At 48.6% G+C, this 18,066-nt stretch overlaps 2 protein-coding genes across 3 annotated transcripts; both read left to right on the forward strand.

The window, feature by feature from the left end:
• Positions 1–397: 397 nt before the first annotated feature.
• On the forward strand, positions 398–3,518 carry CPLANE2 (ciliogenesis and planar polarity effector complex subunit 2). Of its 2 annotated transcripts, none has more exons than XM_053452339.1 (6): positions 398–456; positions 1,021–1,179; positions 1,337–1,489; positions 1,798–1,922; positions 2,147–2,283; positions 2,808–3,518. In XM_053452339.1, the coding sequence occupies exons 2-6, from the start codon at positions 1,062–1,064 to the stop codon at positions 3,037–3,039; spliced, it is 765 nt and encodes a 254-aa protein (XP_053308314.1). In that variant the 5' UTR covers positions 398–456; positions 1,021–1,061; the 3' UTR covers positions 3,040–3,518. The 2 variants fall into 2 exon arrangements, with proteins under 2 accessions (XP_053308314.1, XP_053308313.1); XM_053452338.1 differs by having other exon boundaries at positions 437–521.
• A 1,440-nt stretch (positions 3,519–4,958) lies between these two features.
• Positions 4,959–14,053, forward strand: LOC128470447 (anoctamin-7-like). The gene is made up of 23 exons (XM_053452337.1): positions 4,959–5,347; positions 5,777–5,876; positions 6,181–6,359; positions 6,455–6,562; positions 6,834–6,970; positions 7,355–7,412; positions 7,550–7,660; positions 7,817–7,982; positions 8,497–8,587; positions 8,675–8,771; positions 8,849–8,992; positions 9,076–9,213; positions 9,430–9,528; positions 9,633–9,735; positions 10,192–10,303; positions 10,492–10,546; positions 10,715–10,812; positions 11,000–11,136; positions 11,214–11,419; positions 11,509–11,651; positions 11,784–11,874; positions 12,156–12,315; positions 13,944–14,053. Exons 1-23 carry the CDS (start codon positions 5,213–5,215, stop codon positions 13,976–13,978), a joined length of 2,703 nt encoding a protein of 900 aa, XP_053308312.1. The 5' UTR covers positions 4,959–5,212; the 3' UTR covers positions 13,979–14,053.
• Positions 14,054–18,066: the final 4,013 nt, after the last annotated feature.

Raw genomic sequence — 18,066 nt, forward strand, 5'->3', positions numbered from 1 at the left:
ATTGGGCAGGCAGGAGGATTCATAGACTATACGGAAAGGGGCGGGGCCAATCGTCAGTGTAACTGTGAGCTACATTGAGTCAACCGATTCACTTTATTTCCCATCACTACCAGGGGATGGATGCACCCTCAGTAGGTAGGGCCCAGCTCCTGGGACAGGGGCCACAGTCCCATCATGGGTTCCCTCCTGGTTGAGCACTAGGCATGCCCCTGCATTCAGGCTCCAGTGGGGGAATCACATATCCGGGTACAGGGTACTCTTCCCGTATCTACACTCCTGATATGAGCTCTGCAAGCCAAACGCGCTGACACAAGTCTGTCCCTTCCAGGCCACCGCAGCCCTGTTCCTGCGTTTCCATGGAAACGCCAGTTGTTTGTGAAGGCCCCACCCCTCCCCAGCCAAGGCGGAAGTGGGAGCTCGTCTGCGGCATGGAGAGATTTAAAGGACCATAGAGCGGTACATCCGGCTGTGTGTGCGGGCTTGGGGGGCGGCAACTGCGGAATACAGCCCCCAGCGGATGGGTATGATGGGAGTTGTAGGCTCTTGGCCAGAATGTGTTGTAGTGGTATGCACATCACCCCAAATATTCTCCTTCCCTGGGAGTCGAACCCCCACCCGCCCAGCCCAGAGGCAGAACCAAATACTGCCCCAGGGACCAGCATGAGGCAAAACAAAAGCCCCCTCCATGTCTGGCCCCCTGCACAAACCCCCTGTATCTGGCAGCTGGTACATAGTGTGATTAGTCACCTTATCTGGACTAATTTGTGAATCTACCTGCTGCAGCCATGAAACATGGTGCCCAGATCTCGCCATCTACCGCGGGCCGCCTTTGCGTTATTTATTAAGCTGACCTGCCCTTGAACTGCCACCTCCCTCCCTGATTTGTAAATGAACTTCCCAGGGTTAAAGGGTTAATCTGGTTTCTTGTCTTTTCCTGATAATGAATAATATACTGTAACCTGTCTGGGGATGTCGCTGCTTGCTGGCTCTAGCTGTAACACATTGCATGGTCCTTTGCAGGCGTGTAAGAGAGCGCGGCGCCCCCAGCAGGCAGAGGGGACATGGCACGGGCAGCTCCTCCCCACCCGGGATCCCTGATCATTCCTGACTGGCACCAGAGCCCGGAAGGGAAGGAATATCTGAACTGCATCCTCCGCAAGAAGAAGAGGAGGTTGTTTGGTGAGGTTTCCGACGATCGTAACTTATCCAGATTTTATTCCGTTGTAAAGTTCTGTGCGTACCCGGCGTGTACCCGGCTAATTTCCAGCCGCTTCATCACCAATGATTTGTAGCTTCCAGTGGGTTCCTCCATTGTCTCTCTCTTGTCACCGTACAGGGCTGATCGAGCGCCCTGTCCTCTCACCGCAGCTCCCAGCTGATATCGCTAGATACAAGGTTTTTGTATCTGGTAAAAGCGGAGTTGGGAAAACAGCACTGATTGCCAAACTGGCCGGGCTGGAGGTTCCCAGCATGCACCAGGAGACGACAGGTGAGTGAGCACCAGGCACCCTTCCTATCTATACATGGATGTACTCCTCTCCCCTCTGACCATTGCCCTGAAATCAGCAAATTAACACCCTGGAGCTTGAAATAAACCAAAACATGTCTACCGGGAGTCATTTGTATCCCCACCACCTGACGGGGAACAATGTATCAGCGTATCAGTCATAACGCCAACACTTTTCTCGTAAAAGTCGATTTGGTATAATTAAACACGTGATATTGTAAAGTGCGAATATGACGTATCGCTAAGTCCTGCAGTCTGTTTTAATGCTCGTTCTGTGTCCTCTTCTCCAGGGATCCAGACCACATGTGTGTACTGGCCGGTCCGGCCCAGCGGAAGCGAGCGTCCAGTTATCTTCAGATTCCACTTCTGGGACTGCGGAGAAGCCGCTCTAAGGAAGTTTGATCACATTCTGCCTGTAAGTGTCAGAAGTTTAGGGCTGGATCAGAAAACTGAGAGATTTAACTTATTACTTGGACAGAACTCTTCTGGAATGTTCTGGAAGCTCAGTGACACCTCACTGCAGCATCCGTCCCCTGTGTGTCCGATAATTAAAGGCTTAATATAGAGACATATTTGTTGGCTCCCTGCAGTATCAATGAGTTGTCATTTATAAGTCCCGTTACTCTTTGGATTTCACAGGCATGTAAAGAAGGAGCTGATGCTGTCCTCTTCCTCTTCTCCTTCACCGATCGCTCATCGTTTGAAGACGTACCAGCCTTGATCTCTCGGACCCTCAGTCAGGGCGAAGACTTGGCTCGGGTGGTGATTGGTACCAAGTATCCTTCCAAAAAGTACGCCTATACACCTCAATCTAGGGGCACAAAGCAGAGGCAGGGCTATTACCATATCTACATAAAAACCTAACACCCTCTGACACATCGGCCCCATCCGGCCCCACCTAGTCACTATCCTGACATAAAGACTCAAACCTTAACCCCTTAATGACAAAGCCCGTACATGTACGGGCTCAAAATGCATTGTTTTTAATGGGTTTACGGACCGCCCATTGTCCTTAAGGGGTTAATCTGTCCTTCACCTCATGCGAATGTATGTCAGAGAGATCTGACGTTACTTGACTGGGTTCTCAGCTCAGAACCAGAGCTGGTGTTTGCCAAAAGTGACCAAGCTCTCTAACTTATAGCGAGGACCCGAAATGATGTTTGGGTGTTTCTCATTAACATACCTCATGTAAATGTGCATTTTAGTGAATAAAGCCCTTGTCGAAAAGATCTCACAGATGGGGCCCTTCCAAAAATCCCCAGCTGACTTGTTGAACGAGGCTTCCTTAACCCTGTAACAGGTTTGATCAGTACATGCATACTGATGTCACCGAACGGGACCTTCAAGTCTTCCAGAGGACATGGCATCTTCCCATCATGCGTGTGAGGAGTGTCAACGGACCGCGGCTGGCTGACGGCTGCAGCCTGGACGGGCGAGTTGGACTGGCAGATGGAGCTCCTGTGCTGAATGGTTTGGCTGAGCTCCTGTGGCACAGAGACCAGGTGGCTGCTGGACTCGTGGCTACAAATTAATGGCTTTGGGAGATGCGGCCGCCCCTAGGTGAAGTTAAAATCCACGTCTGCCCCTCTGACCACAGGATGTCCATAGGTGGACTGTCCAAACCTGCAGCTGGACCTGCTGATCATTCACAGGGCAACCAGCAGAGGGCAGCATTTAGTTAACACACAACAGTTACAATGGCTTCCACCAGACGGATTTACCGTATGTGACATCTCCAGGCAATGCGCGGCTTCGGGAACACCGGCTGATAGACTGTGAATAAACCAACAATCTTTATTATACAGAAACCCGTGTCTACAACTGTGTGTTTCAACGACCGAGCCTCCTGGGTTTGTATGAGGAGATCCTGAGGGTTTTGAGTTTATGATTAAGTCCTACGTGGACGAAACGCGTCAGGCTGCTCTCTGACGATCCTTATCTGCTCCCATGTTGTATTGTTTTTTACTTTTGATCTAATAAAAGCTATGTCTTAACTTGAAGAATTTCGGCTTCGCTCCCTTCACCGACATGGCTGACGCGTTCCGTAGAGCGGCCAGGCCGTGGGACCTGTACCCGGAGCCCGAGGGGGGTGAATGGTCTCTATCAGCGCTTCCTTCCCAACTTGGATGTTTGAGTCAAGAGTTTGCAAATTAAATCATTTCCATTCTTATTCACTAAGCCTTTTAATAGCCGCCAAATTCCTTCAGATCTCCAGAGTCCAGTGACGGCTCCCAAATAGAAATGATTTATGTCCAGAAAGTTAAAAGCAGAGAAAAGGTGAAAGGTCGCGACCCCAATTACACAGGGTTACCATGATTGAGGCTGCCTTTTGGTAAATGAGGCTGGTCTGGTTGCAAAGGGGTTAACAGACCATGCATCTAGACTCAGATATTTCTGCAGAGACAGCGGGACTAACCGCGATCTAGATCGGGGTACGTTCAGGCCCTCGGGGCAGATTTTAATGGTAATTCCTGCGCAAGCACAAGCAGGAACATGAATGAGAGGCTGATTCACGCACCTGTTCCCAGCAAACATAGACTTACATCCTGGCAAAAAGAGCCGCTCCGCCATTATCAGTACCGTCACACGAATCCCTTCCTCAATTAACGGCTTATAATTAAGACTATTAGTGAGGCAGTTTATGAGACGGTATCTTCTGATGCATGCGCCAGCGGTTGAGGGTCTCCAGTTCTCCCATTAGGGCCACTTTTGTTCCCGGGTGTGATTGGAGGGACAGTTGGGGACACTGTAGGTTCTGACTTTGGCTATTTTTGTCAGATAGTGAACTCTTTAATGCCGTTACTGGATTCGCATAGTCTGTATGCACCGTGTCTACCTGTCCCCAGTTGCTATTACAAAGCACAGCAGTCTCTTATTAAGTAATTACAGTCAATTGTTTTTCAACTACCTTGTTTACATAGCTAGGCCGAGGCGCAGACCGGTTACCATGACGACAGGTCTTGCTTACGGCCTAGGGCTATGAACTGTAAATCCATAACAGCCTGTTGTCTGCCCCTGCTCATCAGGGTGGGCTTCGAAAGTACCCCCTGTACACAGAGGAAGGTTACACAGTGCGTGGCGAATGCGCTGTGTGGCCCCGAGTAAGGAGTGCAGCTGTTCTAGAGCCCATAAGTCCGAGGCAGGTGGTAAGAGGTACACAGGGGTGACCCCTGAATCCCCCCCCCCCCGCCATTCCTGGGCATTACTGAGATTTCTACAGCAGATTGTAGCTGGAGGTTAGCAGGGAGGCTGCACCCCGAATCCCCACTCACTTTAACCCCTTACTGTAATCTATGGGGTGAGCTGCAGAGCCCTTCAGTGTGCTGCGCCCCCTGCCACCCCACGTCCTCGTGCCTCCGCTGTGAGCTCCCCTCCTCCTGCAGTCCTGGGAATCCTCCAGGAGATGCTGCCTGCCCTCCCCGTCTCTCCTGAGATCTGACTGCAGCATCACTGAGCAGCCTCAGGACCGCCGGCCTCCTCCCTGCATCCTCCTGCAGCCGCAGCATCTCCTTCCTCTGCCTGCAGACCCCCTCCCTGCCTCCGATTACTGCCTCCGCCTGACACACTTTCTGCCCGCTATCCTCGCCCCATGCGCTCTCAGGGCACATAATGCCCACACGCTCTGCTTGTCTTGGTCTCGCTTGCCCTCTCTCCCCCTGTCCGGGTCTGTGAGGAGTTTCTGGGCATGTAGCTGGGCCGCTCACCATGTTCCGGAGGAGGCTTTCGGACTGGTCTGACCTGGACACCAGTTCCCTGGTGGATTTGGAGAAGGAGGCTTCAGAGCTGCTGGGAGAGTCGCCTGGCGTGTTCTCCAATGGAAGGGCTGGAGACCCCGGCTATGTAAGCATCTTGCAGCCATGAATGCGTCATCCGCAGCGGTCAGGGATAGGACCTTTCTGATGGAAGCGGGGTGTTCTTTTAACCCCTTATACTGGTATTCTGAGGGTTAATGCAGGTTACTCTGTAGGCTGCATGCTTGCCTCCCTATGCTGCATCATAACATAGAGGAGAGACCATGCCATCCACTGCCAGAGAAGCACCGAGGCAGGTGGAGGAGATAGGGCAATGTACTAAGCAGCGATACACAGAAGTCTCACTTCCAACATTCTATAAAGTACTCCTGTCTCCTATAAAGAGTTCTCTGCCAACACCTAACTCCCAGCATAGAGGGGTCACAGTTAGGATGCGGGGGCCCCGTTTCCTAAGCGCCACAGGCAGTACCCTGGGTTACCCTGAGGTTAATGCCATTGCCTTTTCCTTTATGTTCAGTATAGAGATGAAGAGGAGGATGAAGATCCAATATACATCCCCGATTCCGACACATACAGTCCTAGCGAGAACTTCTTCAAGGACGGCAAGACCCAGATCGGTAAGACGCGCGTCGCATGACCATTCTCATTTACTCCGAGGACACGGCTTCCCATAAATAGAGAGCAATGGGGTTTATTTTCTAAGGCGGGAGAGCTACAGATTTACATCCCCGACCTCATGATGATGTATAGTTATATGTGTGAGATGCCCCTTGTTATGCGAGGTTTAATTAATGAGATTGAACTTCGCTCCATGCATTATCGCGGTAGGAGGCCTCACCGGCCAGACGTTCATACATTTGTTTCATCGCGGATCTGGACTGGTACCCGGGGGGGTTTCATAATTTATGTGACTTCATGCAGACTTTGTGCTGGTTTGGGAGGAAAAGTTCCAATCATCAAAGAAGAACCGGTCAAAGGGAAGATCTCAGGGGCAGGAGCCGGGCCCCCAGTCGGCTAAGGCAAAGAACCAAGGAGAGAAAGATAAGTACAGGAGACGCTTCCACCGTAACATACTGAAAGCTGGGCTACTGTGTGAGAAGGTGAGAGGTCCAAGGGTCCAGTCGGTGGGATTAATGCCTCCAGGTGGTAATTCTAAGGGGCATTTAAACACTCATTACCCTCCCTGTGACCCCAGGAGCAGACGGTGAGTGAGAGGAAATCTTTGCACTACCTGAAGCTGAGCGCCCCATGGGAGATCCTGGTGTACTATGCAGAGGAGCTGAGTATGAGAGCTCCACTCCAGGTAGGGACCTCCGCCGAGAATATGGAAGGGGCACATACTGGGAGGACGTGGCCCCCAGAGAGAAATATTTGGATTTCAGATATAATGTGGGACGATATGTGATCTCATCAGCGGACCGCATTAAAATGCCAATAGAGTGACTTCAGAAGCCAGAGCTTTGTGAGAGTAGAATGCGAGTTGGAACCCAGTTACTGTTTCTATTACTAACAAGTAAATTGTAAGCAACTATTAATACCACTGGTGACCCCTCGATTTACCCCGCATCCTGCAGGCACAGCCAAACCCTGATACCAACACATCAGACACGGTGCTCCAGAAAGTCCACCTCCCAAACCCCATGTACCAGCATGTTCCGAATAAACCCCTGGATTACTACACCTGCGCCTTCCGCAAGTCCAAGCTCCAAAGGTGAGTAGCCTGTGATCCCCACAAGAAATCCTGATCTATCCACCAAACACTGTATGATCTCCTCCAAACACCGTGTGATCTCCTCCAAACACTGTATGATCTCACCAAACACCGTGTGATCTCCCCAAACACTGTGTGATCGCCTCCAAACACCGTGTGATCTCCAAACACCGTGTGATCTCCCCAAACACCGTGTGATCGCCTCCAAACACTGTATGATCTCCCCACTGTGTGATCTCCTGCAAACAGTGTGTGATCTCCTGCAAACAGTGTGATCTCCCCAAATTCTGTGCACTAAACACAACAGAAAGGATATGTCCCTGAATGCAACAATTAGGGTTCCTGAGCTGATTCCAGGGATCTCCTGTGTGTTTTCTCCTGCAGGTTTCTGGGAAGTGAGTATCACTCCAGCTTCTTCACCAACACTCAGCGGAGTCGAATTGTAAGTATGAAACTACAGATTGTGTTCCATTGATTCCCATTTATAATAATGAACCATTCCCTGGCTGGCTCTAAAATCATACCACATACCCCCCTCGTGGCAGAAGCGGTGCATTTTGTACCCCTCTCTCCCCGCAGGTGTATGAGATTCTCTCCTGCACAGCCTATGGGAAGCGCAAACATGCAGAAATTGGCATTGAACGCATGCTAAAGGAGGGAATATACACAGCAGCCTTCCCCCTGCACGAGGTGAGGAGAGACCGGCGCGTTTCGGTGTCGCATGAGACATTAATACTCCCCCAAACCTACCAGGTGGAGGTGGCTGGATATTAGTGATTTGGGGGTAAGGCGGGAGATGTCATTCTGTATTTTACCCATGAAATTTTCATACTGTCTTCCTTCCAGGGCCCCTACGAGATGCCAGAATACCCTGTGCCCCCCGGCAGTCTGAATCCCCGTCAGATCCTCTATTACTATTGGGCGCGTTGGGCTCAGTGGTACAAATACCAGCCATTGGACCATATCCGGGAGTATTTTGGGGAGAAGGTAGCCATATACTTTGCCTGGCTGGGTATGTGCTTCTTTTACTGATCGAATTAACACAAATCAAACAGAACGTGGGTCCGCCAACCCTTCCTAACCTTACAACGTCTGAGAGCCGTCTGTAGCCAGAAGATAAATTATCCGTACAGCCTGCAGATAATGTATACAGCCTGAGACCCAGAAATGAAGGGGCGCAATATATAGACGATGTATATATAACCAAAACACTTTTGCCCTGGCCGAGGCTTCAGAAAGATTAAATAATGTTAGATTAAATGTAAACTGGTAAAAATCACACAGGCGCCATTTAAAAATAGTTATGTTTACGCCTGTGTATATAGCATCCGCTCTCCCAGTCTCCGGGAAACATGGAGATTCTGCAGCCACTGACAGTAAAGACAAATGGTTGGTGTTGGCCCTGGGGCATCTAGGGGCATCACCAGGCCATTGACTCAGACTGTGCTGAGCTGCTACAGCTTTTATACAGAATACTTTCTCCAGCAATGTCCGCTCTCCTATCTAACCCCGTTTGCCCCCCGCAGGATTTTACACGGCCTGGCTGCTCCCTGCTGCCGTTGTGGGAACCTTGGTCTTCATCTCTGGCCTCCTGACCATGGGCAGCAACACAGTTGCGTAAGTGTGAGTGTTCTTCAAAGGGCCCCCATATAGTGAGGTAGGGGGTATTGGGGGTAACAGCCAGTTATCCATTCTGCCCTACAGGCAGGAGGTTTGCCAGAGCGGAAAGCAGTATCTGATGTGCCCTCTCTGCGACACGTGTGCCACCTGGTACATCTCTGAAATCTGTCCCATGGCAAAGGTGGGTTTATCCATTGGGGCAGGTAACCATCCTCTGGGAGCGAGGACACCCCAGTTCCTTATTGTCTTGTTCTTCAGGTGGGGTATTTGTTTGATCATCCCGGAACAGTCTTCTTCAGCGTATTTATGTCCTTCTGGGCAGTCACGTTCCTTGAGTACTGGAAGAGGAAGAACGCGGCTCTGGCTCATCACTGGGACTGCATGGACTTCCAGGAGGAGGAGGTCTGTGTCAGCACACCTTGCACTGTTTGGGGTCCGTTCCTTGGTCTGGATCCAGCTCACTGGGGTCCTGTGTGTCCCTCTAGGAATGTCCCCGTCCTGAGTTTGCAGCGATGGCTCCTCAGATGGCCCAGAACCCCATCACAGGGATACAGGAGCCGTACTTCCCAGAGCGCCATCGCCTGTCCAGAATACTGACCGGCTCCATGGTCATCGTTATCATGGTGAGATTCTGCCAGCAGGGCAGATCACAGACAAATGCCAGCCCAAGGTTTTTCAGGAGCTGGGTTAAGGTTTGGGATTTCGTTTGACCTACAACTCCCTGTCATTTTTTTATGAAGGATCCAGGAGTTTATTATCTCTCTTTGCCCTGTGTCACAGTCTAGATGGGGATCAGTCATCAGCCGTCTCAGTAATGCGTCACCCTCCTCTCTCTCCAGCTCTGCGTGGTGATGATTTTCCTGGTTTCGGTGATCATGTATCGTGGGATCGTAAGCATGATGATGTATCACACCGGAAACACCATCCTCATGACACAGGTAGGGGCATAACTAGGAGAGTTCTTCTGTGCCCGGCGTGATGTTTATGTGAAAATCATCTGGGATTCTTTGCCGGTTCCTGGCTCACTGTCTATGTTTTCCAGGCCGGTAATATAGCGAATATCAGTAGCACCATGGTGAACCTGGTCCTTATTCTGCTGATGAGTCAGGTCTACACGTCGCTGGCTGAGAAGCTGACACGTTGGGGTGAGGAAAGCTCTCTGCAACTTGACGCTTTAGCTGCGGAGCTTCATCAGTGAGGTTCAGAGATAGTCTATGCTCTAAATCGTGTTACACAAAATAGAGCGACCCAGCGTCTGATGCGGGTGTGAAACGGACTGATGTGTCACACATCAGCATCATGTTTTATAAGCTGCCGTCTGGCCACTTAGATTGCCCCAGTGGTGCCTAAGCAGGGTTCTTGTTAGACCACAGTCTGTTTGTAGCCATTAAGGAGTGAAGTTGCCTATGGGCTAAGGGAGATCCAGAGCTGACATCCATGTAACGAGTCTTAATTTCAAACTGTACCGGTCCAATTTCTATGAGTTTACACTCAAAATTCTAGTGTCTGAATTCTTCCTAAAATATTGCAATTGGCCCTTATACAAACATGAGGGGTGTACGCTTACACAGATATTAAGGCGTTCTCTTTGTGTCCCCCAGAAATGCACCGCACGCAATCTCTCCACGAAGATGCTTTTACCTTTAAAGTTTTCATCTTCCAGTTTGTGAATTTCTACTCATCTCCATTCTACGTGGCGTTCTTCAAAGGCAGGTGAGATGGAAACTCCCGGGCGTCTGAAGTGAGGGCTGTGAAGTTAAGGATTTCACTATAAGGGAACACAATGTGGGTTTGGAGCGCAGCCTTTTATCATTAAGTAGGATCTTTGATGCTGTCACTTCAAGATAATGATGTCATAGGGTTCTCTGGACTCCATGTTGAAAATACTTTCTGTTGTGCAGGTTTGTAGGGTATCCCGGCCAGTATGGGAAGCTTCTGGGCATGAGGAACGAAGATGTGAGTATTACTAATAACGACTGTACTCATGGCAGCTCCTGGTCATAGAATGCTATTGTTAGGAAAGGGACCACAGCTGATTGATATTGCGTTTTGCTCATAAATGAAAAAAATCTAATCTAATTTTTAATTTTTATTTAATTCTGTGCCTTTTTCTATCCTGCGCAGTGCGGCCCCGGGGGCTGCCTCATCGAACTCGCTCAACAGCTCTTCATTATCATGGTTGGTAAACAGATTGCCAGCAACATCCAGGAGTTTATCATCCCGTAAGTGCAGACAGGGATATTTACACCACACATCACTCCGGTTCTGGACAGGGCTGCCCTACATACTCTTGTCAGCTCTGTGCCCGTAAACCGGCCCTTTACAGACCCGCTTGGATATAAATACACACTTCATACCCCACTCTGCTAAGTGTGTGCTCTCGCTGTCGTCCTCTTCCCATGACTGCAGGAAGCTGAAATCGTGGCGTCAGAAGCGTCAGTTGGCCAAAGTGCGAGGGACCCAGCTCTCGGAGGAGCCCAAACGCTGGGAGGAAGACTACGAACTCATTGAGTGTGAGGGGCTGTTTGAAGAGTATCTAGAGATGGGTGAGTGGAGCCTGAAATTGGTTATGGGCTTGTGGTGGCTCCACAGGGGCTCATTCTCACGGCATGGTCTGTGTCAGTTCTCCAGTTTGGATTCATCACCATTTTCGTTGCCGCCTTCCCGCTGGCTCCCCTCTTCGCTCTTCTAAATAACTGGGTAGAGATCCGCCTGGACGCCCAGAAATTTGTGTGTGAATATCGCCGTCCTGTGGCGGAGCGCGCTCAACATATAGGAGTCTGGTTTCTTATGCTTGAAACGTTATCTCAGCTCTCCGTCATAGTGAATGTGAGTAAATAAGGAGGATTTTAGGGCTGTTATTGGGTAAACGGGTTAAATCCAGGTGCCATCTGTGAGCCGCTCTTCCCTCTGCCCAGGCCTTCCTCATCGCCTTCACCTCAGATTTCCTGCCACGGCTTCTGTATCAGTACGAATACAACAGCGACCTGGACGGCTACCTGAACTTCACGCTCTCCTACTCACCCCACAGCTACACGTCCAGGAACCACACTATGTGCAGGTAAGGGGGCAACAAGGCCACTGCATGTGCCTGCCTGGACCTGTAGGCAATTAAGTAGGCCCCTCGACCAGTTCTGGACTCTGGATAATATAAAACCACAGAGCGCAGTCTGAAGACGTTTGTGTTTTTCAGGTATAAGGCTTTTCGTGATGACAGTGGGAGCTACACGCTGTTCTACTGGAAGCTGCTGGCCGTGCGTCTTGGGTTCATCATCGCTTTTGAGGTCAGATCAGGGCGAATGTTAGGTTCTCCTCAGCCTGATTGCAGATTTCATTATCAGAATTACTAAGAATAACGCGCTGTACATACCCTCCAGGCCGCGGGGCAGTTTCAGTGTGTTTAGTGCCATAGGAGACGATTTCGACATGTCCACCCCTCGTTGCTAAAGCCTGACTCCCTCCTCTTCTATACCAATTATTTGGGATAACTACCTGTTTACTCCTGTGTGCCATCTCCCCCCGGTGTCTGTGCACCCCATTCACCCCCTGTGCTCTGCCTCCCCAGCACGTGGTGTTTTTCAGCCTGCGCTGTATCGACTGGATGGTTCCTGACATCCCGGAGTCTGTCGAGATAAAAGTGAAGAGGGAGAGATATCTCGCCAAACAGGCGCTGGCCGATAACCAGGACGTGCTGCTGACGGTGAGTCCCGGCTGCAGCTCCCCAGGTCAGTGAGAGGCGCACCGCGCACGTTCGATGTGTGTCCTGCGCTGTCATAAATGTGTTGTGTTGTCACACAGGTCCATATCATCATCACGTGCGACACGTGTGTTGTTAAGGGGAGTGCCCTTTGTCAGTTTTCGTTTTTTGCACAAAAATGTTCTATTCTTGTTGCAACAAAATCCCATAACCCAAATAATAATAAATCATTTCAATGGCCTTTTGTTTGTTGTGTTAACCCGGGCAATTATGTCCAGTAACAATGATTTCCATATTGATAGAATTTTACTGATATTGTAATATTGATACAAAGCGGCCCAAACATCACACAGACAAATGACGCTCCGGGGCACGTGGCATCGTTCTGTGCTGTGTTATTGTGCTGTGTTGGTCGTGGTTCAGGTGCAGAGTATATTTCGGTAGATTGGTTCAGGACCTGGCGGCCACAGGTAAGACCTTCATTTACTGATGCCTCTTTAGTCTCTTTCCTAACACACATTATTTAATAATAAATAATGGGAAAAAAGCGAAAGGCGGCCTTGTTAGATATTAACAAAATCCTATTATTTTCTTTAAAATGCAGGCATTGTAATGTACGGTCATTTTTTGCGGGGATAATATTGAATCGCCTGAGGATTATCTTCAAAGCGTAAAAACCTGCGCTGCGCGTGAAATTGGAAATCTCACGTAACAAAAAAAACCAAAACTTTATTTACTCTATAGAAATGTTTGCAAAGTCATTTTGTTTACTCTCCCATGGGATTTGCTTGGAATTCGGGAAAATTTATTTCAGTCCACGTCTCCTCCGCTGCGGCACGGGACGGGTTAAAAATCCCGTTTTCAGGAATTTTCCTCTTTCTTTTCTCCCAATTGTCAGCGAAACCTGCAGAAATTCCCAACGCTTTCCTCTTGAAGCTCGCCCCTTTCACTGTTTGCCCGTTCTTAACCCTGTGGATTTAAGGAATCCATAGAGTGTTTTTGCACAAATAGATTACCATAAATTAACGTTCGGGGGAGAATACAACAAAAGGAGCTCTCTTTAGTGCATTCTGGAGCAGAGCGCTGGAGAGAGGAGTTTAATGCTATTATCCACATAATGCCGCTGTTTTCATTCATGTCACTGGTGACTCCCGCTTTGCTTTTTTCTAAAAACTTTCCAAATGAATCTGCGGAAAATGATTTCTGTAAATTATATTTGGTTTTTCTTTTTATTGAAAGGATTTTTTTTTTAAATGTTGTCTGCTCCGCATCTCCCCTTTTTTGTTTTCCGGGAATCCAAACATTTTATCAGTGTCTTTCCAAATTCCACAATAGTGTCGCATTCCTGCCACCCAGCAATGGTGACGGATCGCCCGCTCACCCCGAGGCTGCTGGGAAGCTCCTCTATAGGATGTTAGAAGAGTGACCCCGCAATGAATCCGGAGATAACCAGGAAGAAGCTAAAGCTCTAAAATCAGCTGCTTGAAAATACTTCGAGCGATGCATGTATTGTCTATCGTGGAATACACAACCCACTAATAGCTCTTTTGGGGACAGAAAGGGGAATTTTGGGTAACCCACTGGGTCTTGCCTTTTGTAATTTTCTTCGAAGCACAAATATTTGAGATTTAACCGGTTTCATTTTCTTTCCAACAGCAAGTAGCCCTTCGCCCGACGGCTTGAGCGTCTGACGGGAGTGACATCACAGGACGTGGTGTGAGGTATTTGGCCAGAGAATTACATCACAACGGCAACTGGATCACGCGTCAAATCACCGGATGCGAGCCGGCCATGACCCCTGACTTTAGAGAAGGTGGAGACTGAGCAGGTAGCGATGGCGGTGAGAAAATCTCGCACTGTAATCGCCAGCAACTTGGAGGACGGACGATCCACCCTTCGCACAATCCTAATTCTTCTCGCCAGCTTCAAAGCACAGTTTGCTGCGTCAGACGATGAAGCAGCCGCATACTTATTATTTCTAATCATTCTTAATACAAGCACATGACCAAAAAGCACAAGAAACGTCTTCCGTACAGAGAACGTCGCCTTGGGAAAACCAGCAAGGTCACCATATATCATTTGGGGAAATTATCGAAAATGTGATCCAATAAGATCTGGCTACACGTGTAACACGCATCCCATGTTCTGGTGCATGATGCATGTCATTTTTATTCAGCTAGTTATATGTAAAACGTAATTAATCTGCTGGCGCTCTATCAATAAACTGTAACGTATTAAAGCATTTATTGGAATTCCGGCGGATTGAAATCTATAAGCGATGTAAAGCAGACACACAGCCGGCGCCTCCGCCGAAGTGGCCGGGAATGGAGGCTTCACGGCATTTTTCTGTCTGGTTGATAAATTTGCAGCATGTTCTATCCCCCCAAACTGTGATCTGTAAAACCCGGCACGAAAGACGACCCAATAAAAGCCTCACGAGCCCCCAGCCGGAGTGAGAAGCACGAGAGGTGTGGTCTGTCTCAGTTCTTTGGCGTTTTCATTATTTTGCTCAATCTATATAAATGCCTCGCCTAAAAAAATAAAACATGGAATAGTTTCCTTAATTTGCAAAAGCCGTGTGCACGCAGATAAGCCCCCCGGGGGGAAAGGTGATAGTTTGGCCGGGAGATCCGATACTCCCCATATTTGCTGCCAAACTGATCTCTGTGAAACGCGCGGGCTGCAGCATAAACGCTGAAACCCCACACATGGAAAGGTGCTTGTTACTATTTTGTCCTGCGCGCCCAGCTCCTCTCCGGCTGCACAGGGTCACTGGATCCAGATTATTATACGCTGGATAGGAACGGCTGCCCATGGCTCACATGCTGTCTCCGTAACCCAACTCGTTTCGCTGCATATATTCGGTTTATGCGGAGATAGCCCGGCACCGTGGGCTTGCTCTAACCGAAAGGAAGATGAAAGGAAGCAGAATTGGTACCAGTCACCAAGCCGTATTCCAGCCGGATAACAGCCTGTCATCTATAACCCAGTGTGACGCCTCATTACGTGCTCTCAGTGTCAAGGAGACGGTAAAGGGCCTGTGACAGAATCCCCCCGATGGTCCCCGGACCCCCTGAAATGTCACGAGAATCCAGTCGCACATCTCGCCATTTTACCAACTACTCCCACCACACGCTCTGCGTCAGGGGAACGCCTCGTACTCCCACCACACGCTCTGCGTCAGCGGAACGCCTCATACTCCCACCACATGCTCTGCATCAGGGGAACGTCCCGCACTCCCACCACATGCTCTGCGTCAGGGGAACGCCTCGCACTCCCACCACACGCTCTGCGTCAGGGGAACGCCTCGTACTCCCACCACACGCTCTGCGTCAGCGGAACGCCTCGTACTCCCACCACATGCTCTGCGTCAGGGGAACGTCCCGCACTCCCACCACATGCTCTGCGTCAGGGGAACGTCCCGTACTCCCACCACACGCTCTGCGTCAGGGGAACGTCCCGTACTCCCACCACACGCTCTGCGTCAGGGGAACGCCTCGTACTCCCACCACACGCTCTGCGTCAGCGGAACGCCTCGTACTCCCACCACACGCTCTGCGTCAGGGGAACGTCCCGTACTCCCACCACATGCTCTGCGTCAGGGGAACGCCTCGTACTCCCACCACATGCTCTGCGTCAGGGGAACGCCTCGTACTCCCAGTCCCCGTACAGCTGGCCGCGTTGGAGACACATGTTCCTGCGCAGTCCGTGTGACAGGTGCTGTGCTCAGCGTCTCTCACGTGGCTCCCCAGGGGCACATATTTTTCTCAAATAATTTTAAAATAACAAGATAATACTGACTTTGGATACAAACTCATCTTTATGTGAGACCGGAGGCGTCCGGCGCTGCAAGAACCAACACCAACACGCCTGTACTTCCTACTCCGCAGGTATCTGCACATAGGTGTGTGTATACATACATCCATATATCTACATACACCCGTATATATCTACACACACCCGCATATATCTACACACACCCGTATATATCTACACACACCCGTATATATCTACACACACCCGTATATATCTACACACACCCGTATATATCTACACACACCTGTATATATCTACATACATCCGTATATATCTACACACACCCGTATATATCTACATACACCCGTATATATCTACACACACCCGTATATATCTACACACACCCGTATATATCTACACACACCCGTATAAATCTACACACACCCGTATATATCTACATACACCCGTATATATCTACATACACCCGTATATATCTACACACACCCGTATATATCTACACACACCCGTATATATCTACACACACCCGTATATATCTACACACACCCGTATATATCTACACACACCCGTATAAATCTACACACACCCGTATATATCTACATACACCCGTATATATCTACACACACCCGTATATATCTACACACACCCGTATATATCTACATACACCCGTATATATCTACACACACCCGTATATATCTACATACACCTGTATATATCTACACACACACGTATATATCTACACACACCCGTATATATCTACACACACCCGTATATATCTACATACACCCGTATATATCTACACACACCCGTATATATCTACACACACCCGTATATATCTACACACACCCGTATATATCTACACACACCCGTATATATCTACACACACCCGTATATATCTACATACACCTGTATATATCTACACACACCCGTATATATCTACACACACCCGTATATATCTACACACACCCGTATATATCTACACACACCCGTATATATCTACATACACCCGTATATATCTACACACACCCGTATATATCTACATACACCCGTATATATCTACATACACCCGTATATAGCTACACACACCCGTATATATCTACACACACCCGTATATATCTACATACACCTGTATATATCTACACACACCCGTATATATCTACACACACCCGTATATATCTACATACACCTGTATATATCTACACACACACGTATATATCTACATACACCCGTATATATCTACACACACCCGTATATATCTACACACACCCGTATATATCTACACACACCCGTATATATCTACACACACCCGTATATATCTACATACATCCGTATATATCTACACACATCCGTATATATCTACACACACCCGTATATATCTACATACACCCGTATATATCTACACACACCCGTATATATCTACATACACCTGTATATATCTACACACACACGTATATATCTACATACACCCGTATATATCTACACACACCCGTATATATCTACATACACCCGTATATATCTACACACACCCGTATATATCTACATACACCCGTATATATCTACATACACCCGTATATAGCTACACACACCCGTATATATCTACACACACCCGTATATATCTACATACACCTGTATATATCTACACACACCCGTATATATCTACACACACCCGTATATATCTACATACACCTGTATATATCTACACACACACGTATATATCTACATACACCCGTATATATCTACACACACCCGTATATATCTACACACACCCGTATATATCTACACACACCCGTATATATCTACACACACCCGTATATATCTACATACATCCGTATATATCTACACACATCCGTATATATCTACACACACCCGTATATATCTACACACACCCGTATATATCTACATACATCCGTATATATCTACATACATCCATATATCTACATACACCCGTATATATCTACATACACCCGTATATATCTACACACACCTGTATATATCTACATACACC

This window comes from Spea bombifrons, chromosome 12 (assembly GCF_027358695.1).
Source record: "Spea bombifrons isolate aSpeBom1 chromosome 12, aSpeBom1.2.pri, whole genome shotgun sequence".
Lineage (NCBI taxonomy): Eukaryota > Metazoa > Chordata > Amphibia > Anura > Pelobatidae > Spea > Spea bombifrons.

Excerpts from the sequence above, each read along its gene's own strand:
- LOC128470447 (XM_053452337.1), top strand. The coding sequence starts at position 5,213 with ATGTTCCGGAGGAGGCTTTCGGACTGGTCTGACCTGGACACCAGTTCC. Across the intron at positions 11,137-11,213 it reads TGAAGAGTATCTAGAGATGG|TTCTCCAGTTTGGATTCATC; the intron begins GTGAGTGGAGCC and ends GGTCTGTGTCAG. Across the intron at positions 11,875-12,155 it reads GGTTCATCATCGCTTTTGAG|CACGTGGTGTTTTTCAGCCT; the intron begins GTCAGATCAGGG and ends CTGCCTCCCCAG.
- CPLANE2 (XM_053452339.1), top strand. The coding sequence starts at position 1,062 with ATGGCACGGGCAGCTCCTCCCCACCCGGGATCCCTGATCATTCCTGAC. Across the intron at positions 1,490-1,797 it reads CATGCACCAGGAGACGACAG|GGATCCAGACCACATGTGTG; the intron begins GTGAGTGAGCAC and ends CCTCTTCTCCAG. Across the intron at positions 2,284-2,807 it reads CGGGTGGTGATTGGTACCAA|GTTTGATCAGTACATGCATA; the intron begins GTATCCTTCCAA and ends ACCCTGTAACAG.